At 32.6% G+C, this 12,705-nt stretch overlaps 1 protein-coding gene across 22 annotated transcripts in view; it reads right to left on the reverse strand.

Moving 5' to 3' along the window:
- Positions 1-12,705, reverse strand: part of Anks1b (ankyrin repeat and sterile alpha motif domain containing 1B) — a 1,083,815-nt gene that overhangs the window by 921,637 nt on the left and 149,473 nt on the right. For 21 of the 22 annotated variants that reach the window (XM_087192834.1, XM_087192832.1, XM_087192833.1 and 18 more), the window contains exons 2-3: positions 8,805-8,885; positions 3,692-3,848 (exon numbers count right to left, since the gene is read on the reverse strand). In XM_087192834.1, coding sequence (XP_087048960.1) covers positions 3,692-3,848; positions 8,805-8,885 — 238 coding nt within the window. Of the gene's footprint in view, positions 1-919; positions 1,070-3,691; positions 3,849-8,804; positions 8,886-12,705 lie in introns of those variants that run through there. The other variant, XM_021258428.2, reaches the window with a different exon arrangement.

Genomic DNA, 12,705 nt, shown 5'->3' on the forward strand with positions numbered 1-12,705 from the left:
ACTGGAGAACAAACCAGGTTATCATTACAAAGCCATGATTGCACACTTGTGTCCACACTCAATAGCAGTCTAAAAAACATAAAACATCTAATTTGAAGTAAATAAGCTATGATGCCTCACTCAATAATTGTTAGTAGGTCTACACAGAACATTCTTAAAAGATTTTGAATTCCTTCATTTTTACCAGTAGACTCTGAAAAATAAGGACACTCTCAGATAACATGACAAAATTGGCTAACAAAAGCTTTTCACCAAAAAGCCTTGCTTCAAAGTAAAACATCTAACACAACTTCAAGTTTCAGTAAATAGCAAAGCTAATATATTTTTGAGATAAGGATGCTCTGAGTTTTGCCACAGTGTTAAAGGGCAAAAATGAGAGAAAGGGAAGGTAAAAGGAGAGGAAAGATCAGTGTACAGAGAATATACAGAAAATCAGAAGAAAATAATAAATCAGTTAATAAAAGAAGGATGTGACTACTATAAAAACCATAACCAGAAAAGAGCCCCACTTTGTTTTTCAAAACTATGTCACTCTAAACTACTAATTCTATGGCAAATAAAATTAGAATAGAACAGGACCTAGGTGGAAGTGCTAGCATGCCACTCACTAGCAACAGTGAATCTCTTGATTCCATGACCTTCTCTATAAACCTTACAGTTTGGTTTATATATCTAAGACAGCTATAGGAATGTTTTATAAACTTTAAATATAAAACATAGAATTATTTTTAAAGAAAGCTATACAGTAATCCCTCTTTATCTATGATTTCTTTATCTGCAGTTTCAGTTAATTACAGGCAGCCAAGGTCTCATATTCTAGAAATAAACAATTCATACGTTTTGAACTGTGCACTGTTCTTGAGCGGCACAATGAAATCTTGTGCCACCCACTTCATCCCATCCAGGACAGGAAGCATACCTTTGTCCAGTGGTATCCACAATGTATTTGCTACCTGGTGTCACTGAGTAGCCACCTCAGTTAAGAGATCAACTGTAGTGGTATCCCAGAGCTTGTGTTCAAATAATCCTTAATAACAGTCCAAAGTACAAGAACATGATGCAAAGGAGGCCCCAGGGCATGCGACACAGAGGAAAGATAAACTCTGGTACTATGTGGCAACACAGCAGGGATATGGGAGAAAACAGTACACACAGGGTTTGGTACTGTTGCAGTTTTAGCCATCCACTAGGGCTCCTGCAGCATATCCCCCATGGTAAGAGGGAACTACCCTATTAGAAACCAAAGTTAATTTTCAGAAATCAGAACAAAGTCCTGATTAGGATGCATAACTTCAACATCAAAACATAGTGTATTACTGGTTAAAAGATTGGGCTTTGGATCACAGAGAAACTGCTCAAATGCTGACTGTGTTTCTTAGTAGTTATGATATGGGCAAGTTACTTTATCCCCAAATATAAAGTAAGAATAATTAATAACTACTTCATTGGTAGGGCCAGGAATTTAGTTCAGTGGTTCCGCTGACTGCCTTGCAAGCGCAAGGTCCCGAGTTCGATCCCTGGTACCAAAAAAAAACACCTACTTCATTGGGCTACATAGGGGCCTAGTAAAATAATGTAGATAATGTGCTTTGGACAAGGCCTGGCATACAGTAAACACTCTTCAGTGACAGGATTTAAGATGACAACACTAATGTACTGTTGAGAAGATCCTGGAGCCAGAGAGTCCTGAGTTCAAATCTAAGTTTTAGTCACTCAGTAATAGGTGCCCTCAAACAAATTATGTGACTGTACTGAGCCTGATATCCCATCTATAAAAATGTGAATAGTAATATGACTTCAGAGGATTATTGTGAGACTGAATTAAGTAACATTTTTGCAGGTGAAGTACTTAGAACAATGCTTGGCCTCTCTTGTCTCAATAAATGTCAATTGCCATATTTATTCCTTTCCTCTGTTGCTTAAATACATAAAGGTTTATAATTAATTAGAATGTTCCTGTACCATTCAAAAGGGGGAAAAATAAATAAAGCTACATAAAAACATAATTACTTATAAATATAAAATTCTCACATCAGAAACTTTTAGGAGAAACAGCATGGAGTGGGAAAACTATCAGTACTATAGGAGAATATGTATAACAAAAAAATATTGAAAGTATGATATTAAAAATCTCAAGAAATTTTCAACTTGTTGCCAAAAGAAACCTTAACACAAAGGAATCAAAGTTTTAAAAAAAAAGAACTTTGAATTCCAATCTCTTTAAAAAGGAAGTTTTTATAATTTATTGATCTGTTCAATGCCACCAGAAACAAGTGTTTCTTAAAAAGATACCAATACAATTACATATCTTGTAAAATTTTCAACTATGCATGGATTTTCAGATATGTATGGATAGTATATATTTTTCCTTATTTTCATGTCATTTAAAAAAACATTTTGTTTGTAAAAACTAGTATCCTCATATTTAACCTTGGATTGTTTTCCCATTTTATATTAGGTTTGTTTTGCATCATTCAATTTTAAGAATAACCACCAGATGGCTCATTCTATAAAAGATCTAACTTTTAGTTTTCTCAGCAAGAGAACAGCATTCCCATAAATTTTCTTTTAGGATGATGTGATGATAAAGATAACTGTGTATGTTATATTTTTAAAGATTAGTATATTGTCATTTTTTAAATATGCATTTTTATAAACTCAGAAATTTTTATTGTGATAAAATGTTTTTCCTAATTAGTCCTTTCAATGTTGTATTTGGTTGAAAAAAATTTTCTTTTGCTATGTACAACTAGTGTTATTTTTTATTCTTTAGTCTGCGTTTCAGTCAAAGATCTGCAAAGTCTATATCCTTTTGAACAATATGCTAATTATACTTTATCAGACGTGCTTGCCCTAGAGTAACCTACTTTCATTGATATTGGACGGCTGCCAACCTGCAGCTTAATGTCATAGTTGTAATTCAATTGTTGGACTGCATGCTGGTTTTCAAATATAGTTTTACAAAATGGGAACAGTAGGGGGCATGCAGAGCTGAAGATGCTGTCATCATACTGCACTAAGAGAACATATTTCACTTTCTGGAATCTGTACCCTTATCTGTTTTAATATTGAGAATGGTATTCCTTTTTAAATACATCCACTATGTGTAATACAGACTTCATATTCTTGCAAATACTTTGATTTGTCAGTTTCATACTGCCATGTGGCATTTTGCTCAACTTACTGTGCATGTGTGTGTACAGGAAAATTTTAAATTTGTGACTAACAACTGTATACACTGCACTTGCATTCTGATTCACAAAAAGGGTACTTAACTGTGAAAGTGCTATATAAATGGTAAAGGATTATGCAAATGATAGCTATCATCATTGTTTTAGCATTTAAAATTTTATTAAGGAACACTCTAATTCTCATTATAAATGTGAATGCTGTTCTGTTTAAATATTCAATAGCTACAAAATGGATGATTATATAAGACAGGCAAAAATATTACAACTACTTCCTTTATGTGGGATTTTCTCACTAACAAAACATCTTCACAAATGCCCAACTTAGTGCTATGCATCATATCCAAATGCCAAAGAAATTTTCATATTTCAGCTTTAGGAAATTCAGCAATAGAAAGGTTTCTGGCAGGGTAAAGATAAAAATAATCAATTTTTCAATATGGCTTTGCATTTGCAAAACTCTAGAGTAAATTACAGCATGAACAAACATTTGACAAGTGCACCTGTTCATTGACTCTGGAATGTGATGGTCCCTGATGAATAAGAATCTTCACAATTTCCACATCTCCTTTCCAGGCAGCCAGATGAATAGGAAAATAACCTTTGTTATCTGCTACATTTGTTGATGCCTCATACTGAAGTAGTTTGAGAACTATGTCCCTAAAAAGGAAGAAAAAATAAAAGAACACAATAGGAAAGAAAATATGCTGAACAACATTGATTTCATTAGACAGATCATTATGAAAGCATACTAGATGATGGCTAGTAATTTAATCGTTCCACGTATTAAATCATAAAATTGGTTATAAGAATTTGCCTATTTGACATGCTATTTTACTTACCTAAAAAACAATCACCACCACATATTCATGTGTAAACACACAAACACACACAAACACACACACACACACACACAACCTCTGACTAACCAGTAAAATTACTTGTTTTTGCAGTGCTGGGGGTGAAACCCAGTGCTTTGCACCAGGCAGTTTTTCTATGCTGAACTACATCCCAGCCCCAGTGAAACTACATAATAGAATTCATTTATGTAAAGCATATCTCATTTCATTAAAATAAATAAAATGGATACTTTCTTTCATTTTTTTAAATGAGTTACTTCCAGATAGCATACATCTGAAATTTAGCCTGAAAGAAAAGCAGAAGTTACAAGGGTACTCCCTGCTTACAAAAAAAAAGTTATAATACCAAGGGACACTGAGAAATTTTATATATCATTCCTATAGAGAATTGGACTACATTACTTAAGATGCATTTAAAAGAGAGAGTCAGCCAAGTAGAGAAGGAATCCTGAAAAGCTAGATATACTACTATCTCAGGATTTAAAAAAAAGTTTAATAACTTTTCAGCCATGGTACCCAATACACTTTGAGTGTGTGTTATCCATTACTATGTGTTTCCCTTTCTCTTTCAGGCCAAGAAATGATTTTCTGGAAGGAAATCCATTTAGGAGACTAGATCCACAATTAATGCAATTTCAACACATACTCAGTATTCCCTATCTCTAGGATTCAGTATTCAATACCCAACACGTTTTCAAAAGTAAAGATCTTGTGCTCGTTTTGGCAGCACATATACTAAAAGAGTAAAGATCTTGAAATAAAAGAATAATTATGTGAATTCATAAAGAATTAATTAATAATTCTGTGAATATAATATTGAATTTTATATAAAACAATCAAAAACAAGAATTAGAAACCAAAACTATATTTTTCATTTGATGCATTTAAGAAGTTAATTCTAATAATTCACTACATAAAAACCTAAACAAACAGACAAATAATATGTACATATATACAACTACATTATACACTAAAGTTATTTCTTATATAATGAATCACCAATGTGGAAAATGAATATAAAAGAAAAATCTAAAGTTAAATTTTTCATAAAATCAGACCCTGCGAGTAACAAATGAGTAAAGTTGGAGAAGTCTGAATAGAAGCAAGGTTAGAACTCTGATAGCTTACATGAAAAATAGGCATGATAACAACATAAAATGATAGTAAATGGTAAAACATACGCCCCAGAATGTGGCCTAAACACTGGACTTGGTTGCTACTGTATGAAATCATGATGAAAGAACAGAGAACGTGTTATAGAAACATTTAAAAAGTTCCAAGGAGTCTCAAACTTTCTAATTATAAGATTTCTGAGAAAGTAAGAAATAAATTTTATCTTAACATATATTTTTACAAATCAGCATTATTTTATGAGTTCTGAATTTAAAGCTTTGAGTTTCAGCTAGGCAAACTATCTAATAGTATGATTCTGGAGAAATGATTTAGTCCCATTTTTTTCTTTTATGTAGAAGATACTGTAATAATAATACCTACTACTCAGGACTGTTAAGAGCCTAAATGAGATCACGGAAATCACTTGATAAATAATAAAACACGATGCAAATATTAGTATTGGTCTAAGTAAAAGTAAAATCCTGTAGGTGAAAATACACAGAAAAAAGTCACCTTTGAAAAAGAGAAATCTGAAAATCAGAAGGAAACTTGAAGGTTAACCAGCTCACGTGGTTCTCCCCATCTCTGCCACATAAGAGTTGTTACATAGGGCCTTCCATTCTGAGATAAGTAAATAACTACAATGAGGTAATGAGGATTCAATCAACAGCTATGAATAACAAGAGCAGTTAAGACCAGAAGATTTGGCTTGAAGCCCCAGTCACGTCTACTATTTACTAACTTAGTTACCTTGAGCAAATCAAATAACCTACATTTCCCTTTCAGATATTTCTAATACAGGATTTAGAAATTACAGCTTATTACCGTCTCAAAGGGTTACGGGGTAAATCAAATGAGAAAGACATGACTGTAAAATTATATATAATCAAAAAGCTATTCTCAAAGCAAGCTGTTGTGATGTTGAGCAATTTCAGTAACTTCCTTAACTGAAAAATTTCAGCATTTAAAAGGTAAAGTAAAAGTCACACGAAGCTGGTGAAACTACCTGAATTTTAAAAGAAGGATTTATTCTACTATAAAATAGATTTCTTCAAATTAAAGGTAATTGTGAGACAGATTTTTATCTCATTTCTTAATGCCTGAGCAAGATAAAAAAAAAATCCAAACCTTTTTCTCCTATAAAGTATTTCTTTGTGCTATGGTTTGGATAGTTTGTGTCCGCCAAGGGTTCTGTGTTGAAATTTAACCACCGCTGTAAAGTACTAAGAAGGTGGAAACCTAATCAAACTGTGATGTTTAGAGATAGGGCCTTTGGGAAGTGAGAAGGATTAGATAAAATCATTAGGGTAGAGCTTGTATGATTAAGTATGATGGCTTTATAAGAAAAAAAGTAAAGAGATCAGAAGAGACACACAGGGTATATGCCTGCCCCCTATTTCTGGCCATGTGACACCCTGCACCACCTTGGGACTCTGCCAGAAAGAAGATAAACAAAAGATGCAGGCCCTACACCTTGGACCAGAACTGTAAGCTCAACAAGCACCTTTTCACTACAAAGTTGCCAGCCCTCATTACAGTAAGGCTAAAATAGACTGATGTACTTTTCAAATGTTAAGAAAAACTGAGGAGATTATCAATTCTATTTCCTTTTACTCTCAAACCATTCAGAATCCATTTGTTCTTTAGTTCAAATTTTATTGACCTTTTCTAATAAAATATAAATGTATGACAAGCATGCTTTTTCATCAAGAAGATTTATGATACAGTGGGAAAAATGCCTATTTTAAAAAGTATCCTACCAATCATCTGTATTATATAGTACTATCGCCATCTGATATCTAAATCAGAAAATAATAATCTGGATATTTGTGAAACTGTCTTAGGTAAGCACAAATATCCTAACTAAATATTATTAATTTTATTTAAATTTTAATTAAAATAATTTCTTTTATTAGATTTGCTTGTTTTAAAATTTAAACTTTCTTTTAAATTTTTATTTAAGTGGAGCTTTACCTCTTTTTCAGAGATACCAGCTAATGAACTGGCCGAGATCAGATTTCCAGTATGAAAATATATTTTTGAAATATAAAGTCTTATCTCTAATTAAATAAGTACCTATCGGTTTTACTTAATCATAAATATAATAAATGATTAACCAACATACTGTCATTAATCTTTCTTACAATACATCCATGTCATATGAACTAAATAGGCCTTTTTCATCTAGGCTCATGAGGAACAAATTAAACTTCATGTACTTTCTTTAATATCTAAATTAGGAGAGTAGTCAACACTAAAATATCAACTCTGTGTTATTACTTTTTATGATCATTTACATGGAACCTTTAGTCTTCTGCAGAAGTATCACCAAGTGAATGCACATACTGACTGTTTTGTTACTTGACATGAAATATTAAATTATATTGCTAGCTAATGTCTGTAGAATAGCAAGCAGCAAAATATTCCTTATATCTTAAATATAAAGCAGCAATATTTCTTACATCCAGCATTTGGAAATTTTATAATGTTCCAGGATTGGGACATAGCTCAGTAGTAAAGTGAGTGCTTAGCATGTACAATAGCCTGGTTTTAATCCTCAGCACACATTTACACAAAAAATTTCTAAAATTCTAAAGTAAATATGGCTGATAGGGATCACAGGAAAAATAATTCCATTTCCCAAGGGCAAAACAAAATATCAAATTAAATTAATGATCCAATTTGAATGATTTCAATATTATGCAGCTTGAAGATAAAACATATAACTGCAGGGAAAAACAGAAATTCTGAAAGTTTTGATTTTTGCTACAATACTTAGTTTTCATTCATTTCAGAGAGATATAAATAATTTCTGATTAATATGAAATATCTTCCAAGAAGTTCAGTATACGTTCTGAGAAAAATTAAACTGGAAAGATCAACATTCAAATGTCTGCTCCAAAAGCAAGATTCTCTGTAATTAAATCACAGATAAAAAATGTTTACTCTTCATCTTCATATGGCTGCAGAATTAACAAACCAATGAAACTCCAAAATTCAGTATTGCTTTTTTGAGTTCAGATTTTCTTAACTCTTTTTACTTCTGTTACTGAAAAGGAGGTGCAGCTGCAGATATGCTCCACATGATCAAAAATTACATTTAATTTTTTGACTAAAGCTTCTTTACATACTGAATTCACTCCCACATATTTCTAGACTTCTAGATTATAAAATGAATGGAAGTAAACTTTAGCTAGTTAATGTCTTTATCCAAGAAAGAACTAATCAGACCAAAAATATTAGTTATTCAAATGCCAACTTAAGATACCAAATTCATTGTCTCTCTCTCTCTCTCTGTCTCTCTCTCTCTCTCTCTGTCTCTCTCTCTCTCTGTCTCTCTCTCTCTCCCTCCCTCCATCCCTCTCTCTCTCTCTTCTGTGGTACTAGGGATCAGACTCAGGGACATTCTACCATTGCCCAAGCTGGTCATGAACCTACCAACCTACTGCCTTAGCCTCCTGAGTAGCTGGGATTACAAGCATGCTCTATGGTGTTTGACTTGTCATTGTTGTCATCTGCTACCTCTCCAAATTCACCTAGGATCAGTGGACTCATGCAGCAGGAGAAAGGTATCCTCATGTAATTAAAACCATCACATATAACTAAATGTACAAGGATTCCAGTCCAAATTAGTGGCACTTACTTATGTCCATTTAAGGCTGCGTGGTGTAAAGCAGTGTAACCCGAACTGTCTGTGCAGTTCACATTGGGGCCTCGCCAAATGCTGCAAATGAAGCACAATCGCAGAGTTAACTGTTAAGCAGAATCATGCTTTGGAAAACAAAAGGAAGCCTGACAGTCCCACAGCCAGCAGCATGTGGCATTATGAAAATTTTAGTCACGTAGAAAATGATCGTCGTCTTTCATTCATTCTCCTCAGAACAACTTCATTTATTTGGTGCAGAAAAATTAATAGGAAATTTAACTATCCTTAAAAATTAGGGAATTGTACCCACTGCCATGTATCCATGTTCAGATTCCTATTACTTTCTGTTATTAAATATTAACATTCAGATACTATATTCTCTACCAAAGAAAAAAGATTTATAACACCTGCCTCCTCCCTTTCGACACACTCTTTCTGAGATGGCAGTGATTTATGTAAGTTATAACACATTCTCATTCTTGCATTATGGAAAAAATATAAACTCTAATTGCTGTTCTACTGCAACCAAGAAAATGTAATCAATTTTTCATACTTGAAAATAAAATTAAAGATTTAGACTACTGTAAATCATAAGAGTCTAACAATTTGCAGTTATTGGTTTTACAATACAGTATATTGTAGAGATAATATGTAACTGTATAAGTATTCATTTTATCCTTGATTACTACAATTTTAAAAATTACTTTAAGCTTTTGGAAAAATAAAGCATTGATTGACACTTTTCTAAAAGAAAACTGATTTCATCTCATGTTCAAGATGATACTGAAGATATTATCTAATGACAAATGGATGCATTCACAAAATATTTATTGTACATTAATTTTAGGTCACATATTAGGACAGGTACCGAGAGCACAAAATCATAACTCAAGTTCCTTCTTTATAAGAAGGAATGGGAAGAAACACACATGAACTAATAATCTAAAAGTACTAAGATAATTAAGGTATCAGTGAGCATACAAGCTATCTCTGAGAAGAGAATAAAATTATTCCTCATGAGAGATAATGACAGACTTAAAGGGAGGCAATAAAAATGAGTAGAATCACTAATTCAAGAGTTAATTAAAAAAAAGCAAAAAGATACCAGGATCAACTGCAGGAAGGTGAAAAAAAGGAAGTAGCCATCTAAAATGACTTGGACTTCAGGCTTACATGCTTGAAAGGAAAAGGAAAATACTAACATATAAAATGGGGAAAAAGCAGCAAATTTGCTGTAAGAGAACAATGAAGGTTGGAGAGAAAACAGTAATTTATGATTTGGCCACACTGAAGTTTAAATATCTTACATACCTACAAGTATGATTTCAAGAAGACTATGAAAAATACTATATATAGTAAGTAAAAGTATGGCTCTCAAGTTAGACTACCTCAGTTTAAAACTTTTCACTGGGTATAGTTGTGGATGAAGTACCAAAGGTCTCTGAAATTAAAGTCCTCATTTGCAAAATGGAGATGATAATAATAGTGCTACCTTAGAGTGTTGTCAGGATCAAATGAATCAGTATCTACAAAGCTCATAAAAAAGTATTAGAACACAGTATTAGTATCCATTATTAAAATGTAAGAAGATAGGGAAACCATGCTAACACTGGTCAAAAGAAAGCTGAATGAGGGGCCAGGGTTTTAGCTCAGTGGTTCCGCCGCCTGATGAAGTAAAAACTGGCACAGCTTCAAAGGGAAATATACCTATCCATCAATATTTAAAGATTTAAGCAATCATTTTCTCAATAATTGATAAGCAAACAAAAAATCAGTAAGGGTATATATAAGGCTTGAATAATACTATCAACCAACTTAACCTGACTGAAATTTGCAGCATACTCTACCCAATAATAGCAGAATACACATTCTTGGCAAGTAAGGTTAGGAAATTTTTCAAATATAGCATATTTGGAACATAAAACAAGTCTCAATGTGTCTACTATAATTATTCACATCATATAAAATATGTTCTCTAACTCCAGTGGAGTTAAATTAGAAATCAGCAACAGAAAGTATTTGGAAAACCCCTATATTGGAAACAAAGTTAATCTATAAGTCAAAGAAGATACCAAAAAGGAAAATGGCAAATTTTGAAATGAAAGGACATGTATCAAAACTTTTCATATGTAGCTAAAGCATACCTAAAGGAAAATTTATAGCACTAAACAATATTACACCAGAAGAAAAGTCTCAAAGTCTCTGCTTTCACTTTAAGAGAGCAGAAAAATAAGTCCTAAGTAAGCAGAAGAAAATAAAAAAGACGAGTAGAAATCAAGAATCGGAAAACAGGATAACAAAAGAGAAAAACAAAAGTTTTTTTTAAAGATTATTTTAAATTCTATAAAATCAATAGATCTACTTTTGTTTGAGACAGGGTTTTGCTATGTAGTTCAGGTTGGCCTTGAATTCACAATAATCCTCCTGCCTCAGCCTCCCAAGTGCTGGGATGACAGGTGTGCGCCACCATAGTCAACGAAAATCAATAAATCTACAACAAAAGAGATCAGTAATAAACAGAAGGCACAAATGACCAATATCAAGAATATATGAATAATATTACATAATACTCTACAGATATTTAATGAATAGCAGGGGAATATTATGAGTGACTTTATATCAATATATTAGAAAACAGATGAAAAGGACAAGTTTCTTGAAAGGTACAACCACTCAACCTCACTTAAAAAGAAATAGGTGACCTGCATAGCCCTGTATCTATTAAAGAAACTGAACTTGAATTTATAGTCAAAAAACATTCCCCACAAAAGAAATACAGGCCCAGATGACTTTAATGGAGAACTCTGAAGAAATAATACCAAAACTATTACAAAATATTAAAAAGACTTAAATGTTGCCTGCATTCTATGAAAGCAAAGATATCATCAGTGAACTAATAAATCATTCATGGACATACACACAAAGATTCTTAAAACATGTTAAATTCAACAGCATATAAATGAAGTTAAATTCAACAGCATATAAAATATCATGAGGGGCTGGGGATTTAGCTCAGTGGTTTCGCAGCCTGCTGTGCAAGCGCAAGGACCTGAGTTCGATCCCCGGTTCCAAAAAATAAAATAAAATATCATGAGGAAATGGAGTTTATTCCAGTAACTCAAGTTTGTTTTGACATGCGTTAACTGAAGGACATTAATTTTCGAACAGAAAAGTATATGCACAGCTTTGACAAAAACTTAAAAGAAGAAATAACTAAACTAAGTCTGATATAGTCATTTAAATTTCATTTGAACTCCTGTTTTTTCTGCTCAAATGCTACCTTTTTAGAGACTGGGAATTAGTTAATCCCTGATTATTTAATCAAAAATAGCACTCTAGGGCCAGAGATGTAGCTCAGTGGTTCCGGCACCTGCCTCGCAAGCACAAAGTCCCAAGTTTGATCGCCCATACCAAAAAAAAAAATAGCACTCTACTATTACTGTCTTTCTCCTTATTTATGGGATTCATCACCATTTGACATTACAGTACTGTATACATTTGTCTGTTGTCTGTCCCTTTACTAAAATGGAAGCTCTATCAGTCTATGTTCAGTTGGAGCAGTGACTGAAATATTGCAGGTGCCCAATAAATTATGTTAAATAATATATGAATCATGAATACCTGCATGAAAAATGCCAACTCCAGGAGTAATCAAAGAAAGTACAAAAACACATATCATTATATATATTTTATCCAACTAAAAAAGAAGCTAATAATACTTAGTAATGGATAGGAGGCAGAGGAAAGTAATAAATGAGTGGTAAAAATTAAATTTGTATGATTTTTCTAATAAGTAATTCAACAATATATATTAAAAAGCCTTCACAGCTTTACTTAGAAAGCTCACTAAGGAGGATGTAACTAATAGTTTGCAAAAATACATATTAGTTATAAGAAT

The sequence above is a fragment of the Heterocephalus glaber genome, unplaced genomic scaffold (genome assembly GCF_053883595.1).
Source record: "Heterocephalus glaber isolate CG9 unplaced genomic scaffold, H.glaber_assembly_v1.0 deba00001572, whole genome shotgun sequence".
NCBI classification, from domain to species: domain Eukaryota; kingdom Metazoa; phylum Chordata; class Mammalia; order Rodentia; family Bathyergidae; genus Heterocephalus; species Heterocephalus glaber.